The following is a 20,501-nucleotide window of genomic DNA, read 5'->3' on the forward strand; positions in this document are numbered from 1 at the left end:
ACTGTCACTACCCTCCAGCCTTTGGAAGAGAGACCCACCTCCTTACTTCCTATCCCCACCCTGTGTCCCACAGAGAGGGGGTTAGGGTGTAGAGATGATGGAGAGGGTGCAACTGGACAGTCCTGCAGTACCTTGACTCCATCAGTGGGCGCAGACACAGCAGAGGATATGGTTGCACTGTCAAAGTGTTCTGCTGTGTCATAATATAGACAGTTTGAATAACTAAACCAAATGTGTTGCTGCTTAATTAACACAATTATGTTATCTCAGGTGTAAGTCTTAAGGACCTCGTGAAAAAACATTACACTTTTAAGGCTTTTAGTCACTATGTGTTACAAACATTTAAGTAGTTTACGAGTGCTTCATGGGAATAAGCGGCCACTGTTATTTTGGAGGGATCTGCTTGTTGCAATTCTCTGATTGGTGGGGATGTCTCTGCAGAATCATGGGTAATGTAGTTTTTCACCAGGAATACACTGTTGAACATGATGATATTAAAAAAAAATATTTGAATGCAGTTTGATGGATTCAGCAAAAGCATATACCATTAATTAACAACATCATAGCTCACAATAAGTCAAATCCCCAATATGGAGAAAATCAATGGGATTTTTGAGCCTCTCTATTCTGCCTGGAACCAATTAGCAAGTAGCAAATCAAACAGGAAAACAGGAAATGAAACTGTGCTTGTCAAATGCTTTTATGGAGTCTTTAACCAGTGTTAACTAGTCTTGACTACTGCGGGAGTCATGGTTCAGGCTAATTTCATATAGAGAAGCTAGCTGAAAATATGGATGTTATGTATTTTTTGTTCCATACTGGTTTGTGCAAAATCATTTGATTGGACAAAAATAGCTTTTATTTTGTGCTAAGGTTAGAATCAGTGATATAGTTAGTAGGCTGTGTTGTAAATACACCTATAAAAGAATAAAGCATTTTGAATATCATTTTCAACAGTGTCTGTTTAGTGTCAGTTAGTGTCTATTACCTTTTATATACTGTATCAACTAATTTGTTACTAATTTTGTTCATCTCTCTTTTACTTGCTTTCTCTTGCTTACAGTCGACAAGTCAGAGCCTCATCTGGTCGAAGCATGCTAAAGAGCACAAGCGTTAGCGGTGACATCAACATGTCGGAGCGAACAGACGGCAGCCAGTCTGACACTGCCCTGGGAACAGTTGGAACTGGAGCGAAAAAGCGCCGCTCCAGCCTCAATGCTCGATTCGTGGCTATCGTGGGAAACCGTCGCAGCCGAAGCACCTCACAGATCAGTCAAACGGGTTAGTCACTGTTGTTACTCCTTTTAATAAAAGTAATATACCAATACATTTAAATCTTAATGAAAAAAAATCCTTTTATTCTTTTGCTGAATATTTTCTTTCACACGAAAATGTTTCATATGACAGAAATTACATTCACTGTTTCATGTTATATTTGACTGTAAATCATGTCATTGTTTTTATTCCCATTTAAATATGACATTTTTAAACACATCAATTACACTGTAAAAAGAAGTAACAGACAGTTGTAATCTTAAGAATTTCTAAATGATCTGACCCTTAAAAATTCCTTTATTGGTCTAACCCAATGTAGTCAGGCTGATTTAGTCATATTTAGACTTGAATTAAACCCAACATATTCTCACTGAAACAGTTAGCCTCTACCTACACTTTTGTCTCCAAAAACAATTCATACATACTGCAGCTTCCAGCTGAAATGAACAATAGTGACAGTAAAACACCAACATTTATTTCTTTTCAAACTGATTATGATTACAGGCACAAATTATTGATTAATAAAGACTTTTTTTTTCATGGTTCCTCACTAGTAAAAAAGTAATATATGTAAAATACCTTTATTTAATACTAAGTACAGTATAGTTCAAATCTATTAACATATTTACTGACATCACTCGAGACTTATTGATATAACAATTATAATTCAACTTTATTTGGACTACTACTTGTGCACAATGCGCATTTCTTCATATTAAGTCTCAAATATGTACAACATACATACGTACAACAACCAACATAATAAAATGTTGCCACATTTACACTCATCTGTTTTTGGGAAAAATTAACACTCTTTTATCACCACTTTTTAGTGCACATTTCACTCTGAAAGTGTTGTAAAATGTGCCAGAAGCAACGTAATATCATTTTGCAGAAATGACAGAATAGGTTTTGTCCAATGAGCCTTGGAAACCAGTTCATTTAAATATTTTCAAGATTTCTATATTACGTGTTTTCACTAGACAACACAAGAGGGCACTCAATGTTTATGGAACTGCATTTTAGGCCTACCTTTCCTTTTTCACTTATGCTGAATTCAGAACTGCGTACTAGCACACTACTCTTACTGCCATATAACGTTATGGTAAAAATAGTAAGAGTAGTATGATAGTATGCTGTTCCGAATTCAGCATTTGTTTTGATTAGTATCCTGCTATGAGTTCAAGTGAATGCTTTAGCTATGGTTTGTCCTCATCAAACATGAGCAGGGTCTTTTCAAAGGGGCACCTGTGGCCATTTTAGTGCTTTCAGATGTCAGCACTCACTCTGCTTTGTTTGATATAATACGATTATTTATATATATTTTTCATCAGGCGACTCATGTCAGTGCCACAGCACTTGTTCCTTTTGAAAAAGTCTTGAAAGCACATTAGAGGAGTCTAAGACCTCCGGGGGAACTGCATTTTGTTCTCTCTGTTTTATGTAAGCAGACAAAAAGGGATTTGGGATGAGGAGACATGCCCTCGTTTTTAAGCGAGATAAAGGGGGGTGGTTAACGCAGTACCCGGTGGGAGCTACAAGCACTGTCAAATTATTTCGCTGTCTGCTTTTAACATCAAAAAGGATGTAGTATAGTAAAGAGATAGTGTGCAGCTTGACCAGTATTGTTTAGAGAGGACACTGATCCAACTCTTTAAAACTTTATCACAGAAAATCACATTCTTTTTTCTCCAAATGAATGATACAGACTTCTCTTAAAAGTCTCTTTTCCTGATTGTTTGTGAAATCTGTCCGTCTTCAGAGGCATCCAATAAGAAGTCAAAGGGCAGTCAAGGGACGATCCAGCGCAGTCAGGAGACGGGAATGGCTGTGGAATTGCAGAGGAATATGAGTCGTCAACCCAGCCGTGAATCTAACAACGGAAGCATGAACAGCTACAACTCTGAGGGCAGGTAAGTTTCCTTCTGCTTTATTAGTATTTTAGCAAATTTTGCATACTTCTAAATGTATGCAGGACTTGTATGTTTTTTTTTGTATATTGCACTGCATTGGTGAAGCCAAACATCTGTTACATATTCTCTAAAACAACGTGGAAACATTTGTTCTTATCATTTCATACTAATAGCGAGTTCTTGTATGTACATGTCTGTCCTAAAGCATGGGTCAGTTGGAGCAATTTCCTGTTTCTGAAAATACAGCGATACAGCATAATTTTACATTTTCCATATTTTTTTCTCTTCCGAAATTCCCCATCTTAAACCAAGGTTATTATTGTCTAGAAATAGCAGCCTCCTTAAGTGCCGTTCATGTTACCCTGACAACCGTCAGTCAGGCATTGCCATTATGCCTAAAAAAAAAATTGTTCAGTTTGTAAGAACATACCTGTATATAAACCTATAATACTTTGGGTACAATGATCATTAAAACAAGACTAAATACTGATTTTTATCTCCAAAACTTTCAGATCCAATTACTGGATTTTTAAATGAATTACTGTAAATCAGAAAGAACAGCACCTGCAGTATTTCATATCAATGTTTGTCTTGGTCAGTCCAATCTTCCCAGCAGTTCGAGTCGAGACTCAGTTCAGTGACTTCCTGGATGGACTGGGCCCTGCTCAACTAGTTGGTCGACAAACCCTTGCCACACCAGCAATTGGTAAGTTTTGTTTGTCTGTGAAGTTTTTGATTTTTGTTCTTTAATCTTTCTCCCTTGTAGCATACTATCCTTATCCCAAGTTGTTTACAATTTGTATTCATTTATATACATTATTGTCGATGCAATTGATTGTGATTCATTTAAATAGTTTCATTAAATTAATTAACTGCATAATGTGTATAAATATTTGTTGAGAAAAGGCACCAATGTCATTTAAGACATTATATTATTGAGGTAGACAAATAGAAAGAATTTAGAATTTAGTTTATTTCCATATCATTGAATATAAGCCCTATACACATAATCAGTGGCCTACAGTCCAATGTTGTATTATTATTATTATTGCACTTATAATTGTACTAAATACATTCAATTTAATTTACAGCCCTCATTCACTTACATATTTCAGTACAAAATACAACAAATAACTGCTTATGGAAACCGCAGTATGTCGGTAATACTTTTTGCATGAACCATTTGAGTAAGTCCATTAAGCAAATGTACCATTTAAATAAATAATTTTATTTGCATATTCTGTGATGTCCAGGTGACATTCAAATTGGCATGGTGAATAAGAAAGGCCAGCTGGAGGTGGAGGTGATAAGAGCACGAGGTCTCATCCAAAAACCAGGGTCCAAATCACTCCCCGGTAAGTCACTTCTGCTCTATTCTAACTTGCTGCTTCTGATTCAAACTCCATATGTCTCACATTACTCAGCCATAATATAACTCATCAAGCAGTTCTAGCTGATACAAAAAGCAGCCCGATTTATCAGAGCTAGTCACACTAATGTCAGTATACACTGTTAATATCTGCCTAATTTGATTCATTCTTTACATAGCTCCATATGTCAAAGTCTATCTTCTACACAATGGGGCGTATGTAGCTAAGAAGAAGACAAAAATTGCACGCAAGACACTCGACCCGCTGTACCAGCAAACGCTGCAGTTTGAAGAAAGTCCACAGGGTAAAGTGTTACAAGTGAGTCATGTGGTTTATTCGTCTTTTTTCAACATGTCGTTTCATTTTGCAGCTGATGAGGCAGTCGAACGAGTCTTCTCTGAGAAAATGTCATTTGAAGGGCTGCGTGTCTAGTTTAAATGGATCACACTTGTGAGATTAGATATTATTAACTTTGATTATGTGACCTGAGAGGGCCATCCACTGATGAATCTGTTGATTTTCATCCTATTAGGTAATTGTCTGGGGAGATTATGGGCGAATGGACCACAAATCCTTCATGGGAGTTGCACAAATCCTACTAGAGGAGCTGGACCTCGCCAGCAACGTGATTGGCTGGTACAAACTTTTCCCGCCTTCTTCCCTAGTTGACCCAACTCTTGCCTCTCTAACTCGACGTGCTTCTCAGTCATCCCTGGACAGTTCGCCGGCACCTGCGGGGGTTCGATCGTAGTGGACTAATAACATAAAGCACAGTCTGAGAGACAACAGGACAACAATAAGAGCCAGGCAGAAAATGCGATGAAATAACACAAAGCTTTGTTCAAATCTGACAATCACTCCTGTGACTTTGTTTTTGTTTTCCTGTTTGTGGGTAGCCCGTGTTCTGCCAACTTTGTTTGTCCTAAACGAAATCGTTTGTTTCTCTCACTGTTTGTTGCGTGAGATTTAGGGCTGTCTACACTAGCACGCGGGAAGCACCGCTTTAGGGCGACATAGAAAGCAGGGTGATATTCAGTCAAGTCTTCATTGAAATGTACGTTAGCTAGTTTTTAACAAAGCATCAGAATGTATCAACCCAAAAACAAAGGTGACCTCTGACCAAGGGATTGTGGGGCCTCAGTCGAGGCCCTATCTAAACCCTGTTTGTACTGAAAGTGAAAGGTCAGGAACTTGAAAGACGTAGGGCGTACCCTGGGGAGGTTGTCTGGAAGGGCAGGGCCTTTCTTGGTGCCTAAACCTGGAGGACCCAAAGCCATGGTCCATTTCCTCCAAAAAAGTTCCTCTGTTTTCAACATATGTGACAGCTAACGGAGGCCGCTCTCGTCATTTATTTAGCTTCTTTTTTTTAACATCTCTAGCACGTTTTATGAAAAACAACAGGTTTGTGTTGCCCAGTGTGCTGTGAAAATGACAGGAAATGCTAAAAATGAAATCGAAGACAACGTATCTGGAAATACACACATTTCTTTGCACATTTTTACTTACTTTTGTTAACTGAAACTATTACATTATCCTACAGTACGTTGCAATACATCATCTTATTCAGTGAATTGAATTCGATTTTTAGATGTTTACACTTATCATTAAATGCTATTAAAAAGTAGATATTTAGTTCATGAAAAACACTATGTACCAAGATAAACATATTTGTGACCCTAGACCATAAAAGCAGTCTTAAGTCGCTGAGGTATATTTGTAGCAATAGCCAAAAATACATTGTATGGGTCAAAATTATTGATTTTTCTTTTATGCCAAAAATCATTAGGACATTAAGTAAAGATCATGTTCCATGAAGATATTTTGTAAATTTCCTACTGTAAATATATTAAAACGTAATTTTTGATTACTAATATGCATTGCTAAGAACTTCATTTGGACAACTTTAATGGCGATTTTCTCAATATTTAGATTTTTTTGCACTCTCAGATTCCAGATTTTCATAGTTGTATCTCGGCCAAATATTATCCTATCCTAACAAACCATACATCAATGGAAAGCCTATTTATTCAGCTTTCAGATGGTGTATACATCTCAATTTCGAAAAATTGACCCTTATGACTGGTTTTGTGGTCCAGGGTCACATTTGTGTACTTGTACATTTTCCAATTTAGGGTCTTTGGTAAAGGAAATTTATACAATTATGTTTTCATCTGTCGAGTAAATCTTGATACATAGAGTTTTTCAGACACTAAACTAACTTTTTAACTTCGTTTGATGCTAAGTGTTTGTACAGACGTACATTTCTCTTTTTAACATAGTATGTGGTTTAGCAAAAGCCACTTTCAACTTATACTGTACCACTCTGAGGTCACACGATTGGCCCGAGCCCTTGCACATACAGTACGTCTTTATTTTGAATTAAAAATGCAATCACAAAAGCTTGATTTTAAAATAAATAAAAAAAAAAATATATATATATATATATGTGTCTTGTGTGTAAATGTTGAAGTGACCAATCCGATTTTGCCATCACGAGCATAAACACCAATCACCAATCAGGCCACTGGCCCCTCCCTCCAGTGCGGTGGAGCAGCATGACTCGGATCAGTTCCCAGCTGCATGCACATTTTTGTAAAACAGACTACACAAATGTTAAAAAGTAACAGAAATAGATATGTGTTAGTTCAACATACTGTAGGCCAGCTTGTATGTTGCATGTACCTGTACAGTTTGCTTGTACTTGAATATAAGAGATAAACCAAGAAAAAGAAGCCATTTGCTTTCACTCAGACTTTTCAGATCAGCTAAAAAACTAGTTTATGTCCTCCATTCGGTGCTGAATGTTGCAACATTTTTTCTTTCCATTTTTCTTTTTTTTTTTCAAGTTTTTGATTATGGCTTTTTAGTCTTTTATATCCCTTAGGGGAAAATGTGCTGTACTGTAACACTGAACAAAAACTAACCTCCCTCATGTTTTACTGTATCATAATTTACCTCAAAACCACAGAAATTAACCTAGAAAATGTGTATACATCCCATCAAGTTATTCAAGAGTATACCGATATCAAAACAGGAAATGTCAAAAATATATCATACATACATAGCAGTATCCATGTTAAATATAAATATAGATGCACAGAGACTTATTAGCGCATGTGTTGTAAATATGAGATGACCATGTGGTTAAGCCATATTTGCAAAGGGGCCAAGGCTTACTTTTGAGAACAACCATCCCAATACGAGGGACCGCTGAGCGGACACCTTTCTTATCATATGGGTCCAAATCTAGAGCTCTCACTGTCACTTTTAGAGGGCCGAACCACTCCGCTCTAAAGCTGTAGCCAGATCGTCATTTTCTCTGTACTTTCGAGCCAAATTCTTCACCTCTGCTATCAGAAAATTTGGATTGTTTTTCTTCATGAGAGACAGGTGTTTCTTTTACTTGATCAGTATTCTTGGGTAGAGGAGAAAAACATGCTGACTGTTTACAACTTCTAGTATGTGTTCCACTGAGATGATGAAAAAGAAAAAGTATTCACTGCAACATTTCTGTTTGTATACAGGTGTGGCTCATACGATGTGTATGTTTTATATTTAAAAAAAAAAAAAATGAAAAAGAGTTCATTTTTATTATTTCCAAATAATAATAAAAAAAAGTGTGTGAAAGAAATTTCAACCCAATGTTTGTTCTTTTCTTGTTCATGAAACTTTTTATTTATTAACAGTGATTAGACAAACAGACTTAAGCCCATATATTACCCCAGATTTGAGAAAGTTTGAAAATAAATAAAAGTAATCACTGCTTTTGACCTGCACTTATACTTCCAACATTTCTGACCATATATTTAATCATCTAATAGTGCTTTTCTATAATGTTGGCTCTGGCCAGTACCCTCTAAGATTTTGTTTAGGAGCAATAACATCTGTATGCAATCTGTCTTGTATATGACCCCATTCATGACCTTTCTGAGGACCACAGGAAGTTTCCATCAATTTTACACCAATCACAGTTCATAAGTGCAACAATAGCAAAAACATTAAATATTTATAATTTCTCACAATAATACTATATGCGCATAAGTGTAGGCTATGTGAGTGGAAAGAAAACCAAAATACAGAGAAATTAAAGTCTCATTCATGACATCATCCAACTTACAGCAGCATTATGGGAAGCTAATACATACATGTGGGAGACTAGCTAGTTGTCACGCATCTTGCCCAATAATGGAACATGTTGTCACGGTGTTAAGAATCTGTCATTCATTTTTATATTATCCACCTTATTTTGCAAGGCAAAATGTAAGCGTATTTTATAGCCAAAATAAATAACTTGAAGAATAACAAATGGTTAAGTTATTTCCTCTACAAACCAGTGTGTTTATAATTAATACATTAAAAATAAAGTGGAAAAGCTTTTTTTTTGCATCATTTAAATAGGTATAAAACACCACAGATGTCATTCATGGGTGGGACACTAAGTCAGTTCAGTCCAAATATATTAAAACTTAATTTTTGATTAGTAATATGCATTGCTAAGGACTTCATCTGGACAGCTTCAAAGGCAATTTTCTCAATATTTTGATTTCCATTATGAATTTCCAGATTCCAGATATTCAAATAGCTGTACCTCGGCCAAATAATGTCCTATCCTAACAAACCATACATCAATGGAAGCTTATTTATAAATCTTATAAATCTCAATTTCAAAAAAATTGACCCTTATGACCGCTTTTGTGGTCCAGGGTCACAAAAAATATTAAAATATTTCAGATAATTGTTTTGGCTAATAAGTATTGTAATTGTTTCAGTTTCGAACATTCAAACAAATGTGACAACTTGGCCTCACAGAAATGTGACTTGTTTTATCATACTGGATTCAGTCTGGAATAAAGATTTCTTTTAAAAAATACTGTAAGTGGTTTGAATTGGGTCTTTGCAAAACCACAACAAAACCGCTGCTTGAGAAAACATTGTTATAGCACTTTTGACTCAAATCTTTATAGTTGCTGAAATATAGCTATTTATATATTCTTTGTGACAATTTACCTCGGTCTGCTCTATTGCAATCCCAATGCTGACAGAATGGCGTCGTGAGAGTTATCCTTACACTCAGCAGCAGAGGGCAGACGATTGTTAGAATCTTCTTCAGAGATTCGGTTCGTGTGATTAGTGACAGTGGAGACTGGAGAATCATGAACTCAGCACTCTCAGCATCCAGTCAGGACTCGCTTTCTTTGCAATGCTCAGACTTAACCCTGCGGTCAAAGAAGAATTATCCAATTATTGCCATAATTTTACACCGCAGATTTGAGAGTAAATTGGTAGCAATTGAATCAATTGATTCATTCTAAAATCAAGAACCAGTATGTCCACGTCAGTCTACTTCTAGAGATAGGCTACAAGTAACCAGAGCCTATAAATGTAGGCTACTTACCATCCAATTTAACCAACAAACTCCGCCTAAAACAAAAAAGTAACTATATGCAATTCACTTAACCTGTATTGTCGTCTATTGCAGAGCCACATAATTGCATGTCCTTCCCCGTTGCCTCGCCAGCTCGCGTCACATCAATTAGCCTGATACATGTCCCTGTGTTCAGCCAATGACTCCAGTGCTCCACTCATGACTGATGGCAAGTGATGGTGCTGGGTGCAGCAACAGAGGTCATGGCAAGCAGAAGTGATTTCCATTGTGGGCTTTACTTTACTGGATCATTTTCTCAAGTTTCTCACCATATAAAACGCATAAGAGAGTAAGTCTCATTAACACCATTAGCACACAGATGGTGAATAGCCTATATTACTATTCTTAGCCCTTGATGAGCTAGAATGAATGTGAGTCTGAGGGTAATTATGCCTCTAATGTAGACGATTGGAACTCCGCATACTGTTTACATACATGCTGGATTCTTTCTGAGTCATTGGATAGGTTGAGAAGCAAATGGAATGCAGCCCATGATGAGCCACATGTAAATCATCACTTTCCGACAAATGTAGGTGCTATTGTGATGCTGAGTCCTGAAACAATGTTAAATGGTTTTTGGTATTTAAAAAATGGTGGAAAACAGATCTGAACAACTGAATTTGTATTCACCATCTTTACTGGCTAATTATCTATACGGACATTGAACAAATCCAGCGCAAGATGTTGCTTACTGCCGCAGCACACAATGCTCACTAAAAAGAAAGCACAGCGGTCAAGGGAAGAACACAAAGCCACCGTTTCCCAATCAGTTGCTGCTGTATGGGATTCACGACGGAAAAGTGCGACTGAAGCCAATAAAACCGATGGAAGAAGCGCCTGCACTGCAGTCTGGTCCATCAGTGACCGTTAAACTTAGAACGTCTAATTTGACAATCAAATAGACTTAAATTGCTCTTTTGCATATTACTAACGATGTCGGAGTTCCCGAAGATAAAAAAGACGAATAAGCATGTTGTCCAATTCTTCTTCTCACAGGTGGATCGCTATGATAAAGCAGGAGTTCATAGTTTAACTGTAGGGGAGGGCGAGCATGCCCACACAGAAAACACAGTGTTCGTGTGGATTTTATTTTGGGTTTAGTCACATGGGCTGTCTGACAGTTGTTATAGCCTACTACGAGGCTCTGGATAAAAGGGGAAATTTGCCTAAATAGTTAGCAGTCTTTATTTGAAAGGAAACTTTTATTAGAGACAAAATTCTATTAGAATCTAATTTCAATTTATTCAGAGTGCGAATCATGCTAATTAGCCTACTCATTCTGCGAATTTTTGTTGGTCATTCATGGGCCCAATTTGTTGAGCTCTGGCGCAAATATTGAACTGGGTTTTTATAATATTTATTAGGCTATTATTATGATTATTATTGTTGTTGTTGTTGTTTTCCAAATGTAGCGAATCCGGAAAGCGACATTAGCCTAATACACTGTTGCTATGGTTACCTCCTCAAGCAAACTCGATTTCTGTTCTGAAGCTGTATTTTGCAATAAAATGAATGTTTTATGAAAACGATGAAATGTCCTTTATGTGATGTACATAAAAACGCCGTTCAGCAGTTTGATTTAGCATCATTTGAGAGGTGACTGGCTCCTCTTAATAATACGTTTTTTTTTACACGGTGATTCCTGAAAGGAACCCTCGTGGTCTGTCACTGGGGAATCGCACTGTATCAGTTTAACTTTAGGAAATACGATTTCAAGAACAAGTTGTTATGCAAATAAACATTTTACTATGTAAACACGTGCATGGATGCTCAACCGTCAGTTTACCAGCCGGTAAAGCGACAAAGAACATGACACAGAACTTCTCATGTCTACATCATTGTTTATTCAATTATTATTACCAGAAGTGTGAGACTATACCTTAGACTCATAGCGGATGCTGACTAGGAGCATTTGCATGAATATTAAGGAAACGCTTTATATGTGCTGCAGCATGAGCGCGCACGCCGCGCAGAATGGCACAGTTGATTTCCTGTGCGCAGTAACGCCAAGCGTGTGAGTGGAGCGACATCAAAAGCGCGCGCTGGAGTAACACGAGCTGCACACGCAAGACTTAACTGCAGTCATATACAGTCACTTTGACGAGCTCTTCTCGTGGGTCAGCGCCAGACGCGACTTTATACACCTCCCATTTACTGAAGTGTGTCCATATTACCAGGAGCAAAGAAAGTGGCGTTCGCGCGTCACGACCAGAGGTAAATTGTATATTTTGAGTCCTTTTGACATTTCAATTTGGTAGTTTCTTGGCTCTCCCGTCGATTCTACCAGAGATATAACAGTACGCATGCCACGCGTGTTTGGGTCCGCGTTGGTGATGCCATGCCCCGCAACCACAGCGGAGATGAGGCCGGCTCCGGCCTCTGGATGAGCACCTCTCCGGAGCAGCACGCCGAAAGTTACGGATTGCATAATGTGGAATGTGGTAATAGGATGAAGAACAATTGTTCACGGCCGGGGGACGGACTGTTGTCCGCATCTCATGCCGGCACAGGTGCATCGGCCACGGAAAGAGAGCGAGGGAAGCAGGGCGCTCGGCTGAGTCTGCTCGGGAAGCCTCTGGTGTACGGCGCGCAAAGCGGCCGGAGAAACGCGCGCTACCGGAGGATTCAGAACTACCTGTACAACGTGCTGGAGAGACCAAGATCCTGGGCTTTTATCTACCACGCGTTTGTGTAAGTGCCGCCTTTATACATTTACAGTCTGCTCGTGTATACCGAAAGCGTTGCTCAATTTCTCAAAGTTTTTCAGCTAGAAAACGTGTACCTGTTGCTTTTAAGATTTTTCCGTACTATTGCCACGTATGAATGGAAACATCCCTGAGGTGGGATATTGGCGCTTAAAGCCATATATAAAACCCTTTGTATGTTTCATCTAAATTCAAAATCTATAGATGTGGAATGAAATGGTAGATTGTATTATTTTAGAGGGAATGTGATATTCGACTTTAACTTTGTTGTTTTTATTCTGGTAGTAACGATAACAGCTGAATGATCAGCTGACAGACTACACACAAAACATCACAGCATCAAGAGGGTTGTATTGTTCTTTTGGGATTTGGTCTTGAATTTTCAATCAAAGCAGGGATTGTTGTGGAGTGAACCAAGTCAGTGAACCTGACTTGCTAAATATTCATTCAGAGTAAGACTGATAGTTTGATTAGGATGTGCTCTCAGGATGGGGAAGCTCTGAAAGACTTTAAGAGCTTCTCATTTGTGTATACCAGCATGTATACTGTATACCATACATGTAAACTGTATACCATGAACACACAAAGCAGGCCCAAACAGAGACACAAATAGGAACACATTTGAAAATTAAATGGGTCTTTGAAATGAAACTGTGTAGGCCTACTCTTGTAATGCTGCTATAAACCATGACTGACTTTCTTTACTGTAACACAAAGAGGGAAGTTTTGCAGTATGTCCTGGTTGCTCTTTTCCACTCAGTTACAGTGAATTGGGGACTGGAGCTTCCAGTATCATGAAAGCAGTCCTGTTTGTTATATTCCAAGTCTTTGCTCATTAAAATTTAGTTTACAAGTTTAACTGAACATCTTCCACAGAGGGGGAAAGATAATCAATGCATAACATCCTAAATTATGGACCATTCCTCACACAAATCTTTCAGGTGTTACTTCAGAAGACTTAAAAGGTCAAAACAGGTTTGGAATGAGTGACCTATAGGGTAAATAAATGATTTTTCCCCTACGTTTTTGTGTGAACTGTTCTTTTAAATCCCAAAAGGGTGTGGGACAAGTTAGGCTTTTGCATCTTCATTTCTGTCAGGCAAAAACAGACCCAGGCTAATGTCATGGTCAGGCGAATTGTGTGATCTACCATTTCTTCTTCTAAAGAAATCAAATTGCTCATCCATGTGAAGTCATTTTCTATGTCATTGGTTTTGTGCAAATCTTGTGTTCATGCATAGCCTGCTGAAAGAAGGACAGGCTTTAACACCTGCACATATTATCTTACACACACTTATTTTCATTCCTTCAACACTTTTGTTTATTTTTGCACTTGCTTATAAATTCTCCCATGGAATGGTCAATTAGATTTTATGCTTTTAGTCTTGCAATATTTGTCCTCAGATGATCCGTTTATAAGACTGAGTTGAGACAGGTTATGTTTTCTCTAGTTTATTGTTGTATGTTCTACAAGGATTGGGCAAGTCTTAATCCAATTCATTCCTCACCAAGCGTTCTTTGCAAGCCCAAACACTGTGTTCTTCAGATAATGAGCGTAACAAAGAAGAGTGTTGTTGTGTTATGAGAGTCTATGAGAGAGGTAAGTCTTGCCAAAAAAGGGTCATCGCTGTTTACGCTAAGGATTATATTGGTCTACATCGTGAATGTGTGGAGTATTATTAATTATTGCTAAACAGTCATTCTATTATTATTATTATTATTATTAAGCAGACATTTTAGTATCTTATGATATTATTTTATGTCAGATCTGCTGAAGTTTTAGTTTTCTTGTTACCATGAGTTTGCTTTTTCCTACTATGTTAAAAACATCACCCTAGGAAATGGTGAATGAAGTAATTTGTTAATTTGGTCCTGCAGGTTTCTCAAGGATGGCTGTAATTTTGTGTAAATTACAAAACCAGGTCAATATATAAAGAACATGAAATATTTTTTGCCATTTAAAATGGCTGCAGGATGGTCTTCATTTATCCAGGGTGAATCAGAATGTTAATTAACTATACACAAATAACAGTAACAATTTAGTACAGCATGTTGAGCAGAAGCCACACTGCTGAATAAACTCTTTCTTCCAAAACCCTTCCCTTCACTTTAAAGAGACAACACACAGTGGTGCATTCAAAGCTCACTTCGGGGGTGGCTTCTCAAAGAATTAAAAAGAATATAAATGATTTGCCAATTTGAGTTTAATGAATCCCCTCTGTCATTATATACACTATGACTTGACTTAAAGGTGCATTTCAGTTAGTAATAATTATATCATTGTAATACTACACTGTTGTTTTCATTTCACCTTAAATGGAAACATTTAGAAGAAGTCATTCTTGCCAACCTTTACACAAGCTCTGTTACACAAATGCAACTTGGTGTTGAAAAATATCACATCCTAATGAAATCATTATACCCCCATGCTTCCCAGCATTGTCAACTTCCACTTCCCCCTGCCCTGATGCTTTTCAGCAGATGCTGGCCTCGAAGCCTCATAAAAGTGTGACATTTGAAGGTGATTGACAGCTGCTGGAGGAGAAAGAGTCAGCAGACTCTTGAAGGGAAAGTGACACAGGCCATGTTGCCCTTGTTTGTGTCAGTCAGACAAAGAGCAGAGCCTTTCCTCTGAGGGGCTATTAAAAATTGTGCTTATAATTTCATTCTTATTGAAATAACTTTTTATAATTTTTAGTTCCTTTTTATGTGAATTAGCTGATGTGCAGCATTATTTTGCATTCGGCTAGTTTATGGAGTGATATTTTCCCATTGTTTGGAGACCATTGACAAATGTTTTAGAGGCTGTTAACTTTCTTGGTTTTCACTCTTGCACTGCACTAGTGGATCTTCAGGCCAAGTCAAAGAGACACTGGAGTGTGAGACCTAACACTGTCATATCTGACGTTTGTAAGCAGAGTTGTCATTCACCTCTTAGTGGCTAGCCTATGTTGCTATTTTTTTTTTTTGCTGTAACATCTTACCATACTCTTCCCACACACTCTCACACACACATATACCACAAATGTACTCATATGCAGATCACCGCGTCACCCATTAGAGGAATACAGAGGGTACAGCTGTTTTCAAGTAAAGTAATGCAAACTTAAAACTTAAAGACATACTTCACCCTAAACACAAACATAAAAGAAGATGTGGGTCACACTTTATTTTAACTATTTAACGATTAACTGCAACTTCTACCTCAATAAACTCCTAGTTTGCTGCTTATTAATAGTTAGTAAGGTAATAGTTAAGTTTAGGTATTGGGTAGGATTAGGGATATAGAATATGGTCATGCAGAATATGTGCTTTATAAGTACTAATAAACAGCCAATAGGCTAGTAATATGCATGTTAATAAGCAACTAGTTAATAGTGAGAATTGCTCTCTATGCTTAAGTGTTACCATTACCAAGATGTGTTTTTGCTCATACAATGAAAGCCAATGGGGTCCAAAACAACACTGAACCCCAGGGACATTTCTTTTATGGACTAGAGACAATTTTCTACATTTTTTGTTGTTGTTTGTTTTAATTATCTCTTTAAAGTCAACATGATTTGCAATTCACAATCAGTTTTACATTCATAACGTTGCGTATTTTAGAGTGATATGGTATTCAATGAGAACTATTGTAGGGCAGAAATGGATTGGAACATAAAATATGGGTGTTGGATATGAATTTGCTAAAACAATGCCTAAATGATTATTGGTTAACATGATCTAATAGCTTTGATAGACTGGCCATATGGTCCGAGATGCTGGATAGGCTTCAGCAGTTCAAGTGGTTTGGAAAATGTATGAATGGATGTATTATCCAAAAGCCTGTGTTGCCTAAGTGGCATCAAATTGCTAAGAGCAGGAACATGTTTGTACAAGTAAAAGTTTGGTTTCATTTGGACTTTTCTTCTGTTGCCAAAAAAGAAGAGGTGAAAGCATCTTTAGTGGGTTCTCTTTTCTTATAACATACAGGAAAGAGAGTCTCAGACAGTCAAACTCATAGTCAGTGAAAGAGTTGTGAGTAATAGAGGGTTTTAGTAAGATGAAAGGTAAGGTATTTTGGTCATCAGACATTTAGTTTCACATTGAACAGCGGTACAGTGACATACATTTTAGAAGCTTTTAGGTTTTAGAAGACATTCTCTACAGTGTCTTACAAACAGACACGTGCCCCCATGTACACTCATCAGAAACAGGAAGCTGCCGGTCACATTGTGAAACCGCTCTCTGCTGCTTGAACATTTGCAGACACAACTCTACTGATATTCACTCAGATAAAAGTCAAACTGTACTTCTCCTTCTTATGAGGAACTTCCTCTTAGTAGGCAAACACAGTCACATTGAGTCATCTCTATGCTTAGAAAGATCATGATTTTAGTAAATGAAGATTTCTGGACTTTCTGTGTTCTGTCTGAGTCACTGGGTTGTCCCCACTGTTGAATATATTAACCACAATGAAACCCTAATGCACCTGCAGGTGTAGGTCGTATTTGAGCTGAGAAGAGGAACAGTCTGCATTTTGAAAACAGATAATTTTGCAACAGCTGAAGTTAGTTCAGATGAATCATAATGCGTAATGCGCTTCTTGAAACTTGAAAGTAAAATATCTAATGAGCGGTGCTTAAAGCAAGTTTGTGATTCTGGCAACATTTTTTATGATGTCCATTGTATGTATTGTGGTAGTTTAGAAATGAAATGTCCAGTAAGTGCTGGTATAAGGTTGATTGCATTTGAAAATAATGTACCACCTACCCTAAACTAGGGTTTTGACAGTGAGGACATTTTCCCACCGGTTAATCGACGTGTGACAACACCGATAATAACGGTATCACCGTGGGGGCAGGGGCGTTCCCTCTTTTCCTCGCTTTCCTTCGCTTTTAGATAGCTTGTAAAAGCGGCGTGCACATTTTACTTTCACTTTCAAATAGCGGCAATTCGGCGTAAAGCAATTGTTCATTTTTAGTTAGTTTGAATTTTCCCTCTTTTCCTCCCTTCGCTTTTAAAAAGGTTAAAAGCACCATGCGCATTTTACTTTCACTTCGAATTAGCGGCAATTCGGCGTCAATTGCTTGAATGCAACAAAATACAACGTCAAACTCACTTTAGCCTATATATAAAACATAGAACTTTTATTAACAAAACAAATAAAAATACACCATGCTATAGGGCAGGCTATGCCTAATATAAAATAACAAATAACTTACATAAAGTTTAAATAGGTATACAAAACTGGAAATAGGTTCCTAAACCTCACCAATAGTGTTAACAAAAGCAAACGTAAGATAATAACTCATTTGCTAAAGCAACCATGCCAGCTTGCTCCTATAAGTCTTTGAGCTCTTTTATCAGGACTCATGTTTTACTGAACTTGTACCTGAGCGTACGTCTTTATTAAGGGTGCTGTATGTCATTTTTTTGACCATACTAAAGCATAAAAATACCATAATATGTTTGCAATTGAGAAAACATTCTAAGTTCACATACTTGTTTCTCAGAGAAACATTGCTACAGCCAGTTTTTCTTTGAAATGTGAGTTCTGTGTCGGAATGTCTGTTTTTGTTTCTTGGTCTGTGTGTTTCCACCCACTAGTATTTCACCAATAGTATTTCGACACCCCAGGATGCCAGTTGGCTGAAAACATTGCGTATTGCAGCCATGTAAGCCAGCAAATGAACTGGGTCAGAGATCACAGATCCTACCTGACTTAAAAGCCTTGCATCCACCTAAAACTCTCTATGACCAGAGGAATATAAAATGTGGATAAATCAATTCATCAACTTACAGTGTAAGACTACGCAACCTAACATGTCAGTTGCGCTTGTTCCTTGTTGCATCTGGCAACCCGCGTGAGCATCGAGTCTGAGAGGGAGGAGGCGGGAGAAAAATAATTTTTGTGCAAAAAGGTCTAAGAGGTCCAAACCTATTAGATAGGGTGACCAGACTATTTTTGACGACCTGTCCCCGGCTGGAGCTCTCTGTGAAAATATCCTGTTTTTCTGTGTGCTCAAAACAGCCCAAAGTTAAATAACACCTAACCCTGGTTTCACAGACAAGGCTTAAGCCTAGTCCTAGACTAAAATGTAAGTCTGAGCTGTTTCAACTGAAAGAAACTTGCAATGACTGATCTTAAAATATATCAGTGCCTTTGTTTTGTCTCAAGATGCACACCAGTAATGTTTTTTCCTAAGCACGTTTATAAAAATTACTTAAAAGTCCTAATTGAACTATGGCCAAATCCTGGCTTAGTCTAAGCCCTGTCTGTGAAACCGGGCCCTAGTGCGCTAGATATGGCACATGCTTGTTTAAAAACATTATATCACTGCATACAGTGTGTCATTCCATATTAGATTTTTCATTTTTTATATTGAATTCATATTTACAAACACAAACACACTGTTTTGACATGCACTGTTGGGTTTTAACATTTTATGAGGGAAAAATATATATATAATTTAAATGATATACAGACCACTGACTTTTGTCACATAATTTTAGAATCATTTAATTTTAGCCTTCAGTTTTAAAGCATGCAGTTGAATAAATTCTTTAGTATATATGTGTGTGTTTGTGTGTGTGTGTGTGTGTGTGTGTATTGGGTGTGAGTGTGAAATAAGAGACAGAGAGAGAGCCTTGTTTGCATGTTTCCAAATGAAAGAAGCTCTCTTACCAGCTTTGGCTTGTCGTTTCCACTAGTTCCAAACCCAACCCCCGATACCTTCCAAAATAAACAACCCAGCGTTAACTCACTGTTTTCATTCACCTTCATTTCTGCCCATGCTACTTGTGGCCCAAAGATCTCATATACATTTAAAGATGGAAAAATGATTTAGCATATGTCTAATGTATGTCTGATTAAATTTTTTAAATGATGTGCTCAGAACGGTCTTCATAAATATTTGTTTGATAATGATTTAGAAGCCAAAATGTTTTTTTATGATTAAATATCCATACATATGTGTCTTCAATAAATTCATACAAATTGTCTCTGAAATATACCCATGTTCCCAGATAGTGGGCCTTTATTGACCTCCTGTCTTTCTTTAAATTTATTTGCAAGTATGAAGTTTGAAGTCAGAGGGCAGCTCATATTTAAGGCCTTTCTCTGTGAGACTAGACCAGTCTTAGAGGTCAGTCATAGTTCCCAGAGCGGTTCTCAGGTCTGATCTAATCCTTCTTTGCCCTCTTCTCTTGCTTTTAAGCAGTGAGAAAGAACAGGCCTTAGCATGTTTCTGTAATGCGCTACACTATGTGCCAACCAAAACTTGATCTTATTTGTCCTCCTGGAAGTACGGGAAATTTGCTACGAGTTCCGAACTTGTATTGTAGCGTGTGTGTGTGTGTGTGTGTGTGTGTGTGTGCCTGTGTGTTTGAATGGAAAAGGGGATGAGTTAACCATTCCAAGACTGCAGTGCATACAAGTCATGTATGTCACATTCAATTCAATTTTCCTTAAGAGTGGACTGCAGGCACACTTAAAGTTTGTGTGTAATTTATCTTATAATGCTTTCTTCTATCACTATATCTATGCAGTTATACAGAAGCCATAGGTTCCCCTGAAGGCTCTTTGCTTGCAGAAACATGCAGGAAAAAATTGAAACAGGATGGTATCATATACAGGGGCTACTGCATACTGTCGTGACTGTGTGTCTAGGTCAGTGAGCTTCTCAAAATATCAAATAATTGTATGTTTTATGACAAGTCAAGGTTAGTTTAGGTTGTAAAATGTCATGTTGTGGGACTCCCCAAAAATCCAATTATATTTATTATTAAAATCAAGTTTTTGACATTTAAATGTTGGTCTGGTGTTTTTCAT

The 20,501-nt window shown here is 37.5% G+C and overlaps 2 protein-coding genes across 12 annotated transcripts in view; both read left to right on the forward strand.

The window, feature by feature from the left end:
- LOC107708680 (regulating synaptic membrane exocytosis protein 1-like) overlaps positions 1 to 6,252 on the forward strand; it is a 31,996-nt gene extending 25,744 nt beyond the window's left edge. For all 10 annotated transcript variants that reach the window (XM_016512975.1, XM_016512983.1, XM_016512978.1 and 7 more), the window contains 6 exons: positions 1,064 to 1,281; positions 3,038 to 3,188; positions 3,788 to 3,894; positions 4,442 to 4,543; positions 4,737 to 4,876; positions 5,091 to 6,252. In XM_016512975.1, coding sequence (XP_016368461.1) covers positions 1,064 to 1,281; positions 3,038 to 3,188; positions 3,788 to 3,894; positions 4,442 to 4,543; positions 4,737 to 4,876; positions 5,091 to 5,309 — 937 coding nt within the window. In that variant the 3' untranslated portion in view covers positions 5,310 to 6,252. The remainder of the gene's footprint in view (positions 1 to 1,063; positions 1,282 to 3,037; positions 3,189 to 3,787; positions 3,895 to 4,441; positions 4,544 to 4,736; positions 4,877 to 5,090) is intronic.
- A 5,730-nt stretch (positions 6,253 to 11,982) lies between these two features.
- LOC107708682 (potassium voltage-gated channel subfamily KQT member 5-like) overlaps positions 11,983 to 20,501 on the forward strand; it is a 123,338-nt gene continuing 114,819 nt past the window's right edge. The window contains exon 1 of one of the 2 annotated variants that reach the window (XM_016512986.1): positions 11,983 to 12,674. In XM_016512986.1, coding sequence (XP_016368472.1) covers positions 12,322 to 12,674 — 353 coding nt within the window. In that variant the 5' untranslated portion in view covers positions 11,983 to 12,321. The remainder of the gene's footprint in view (positions 12,675 to 20,501) is intronic. The other variant, XM_016512987.1, reaches the window with a different exon arrangement.

This window comes from Sinocyclocheilus rhinocerous, unplaced genomic scaffold (assembly GCF_001515625.1).
Source record: "Sinocyclocheilus rhinocerous isolate Xijiao unplaced genomic scaffold, SAMN03320098_v1.1 scaffold236, whole genome shotgun sequence".
In the NCBI taxonomy this organism is placed as follows: Eukaryota; Metazoa; Chordata; class Actinopteri; order Cypriniformes; family Cyprinidae; genus Sinocyclocheilus; species Sinocyclocheilus rhinocerous.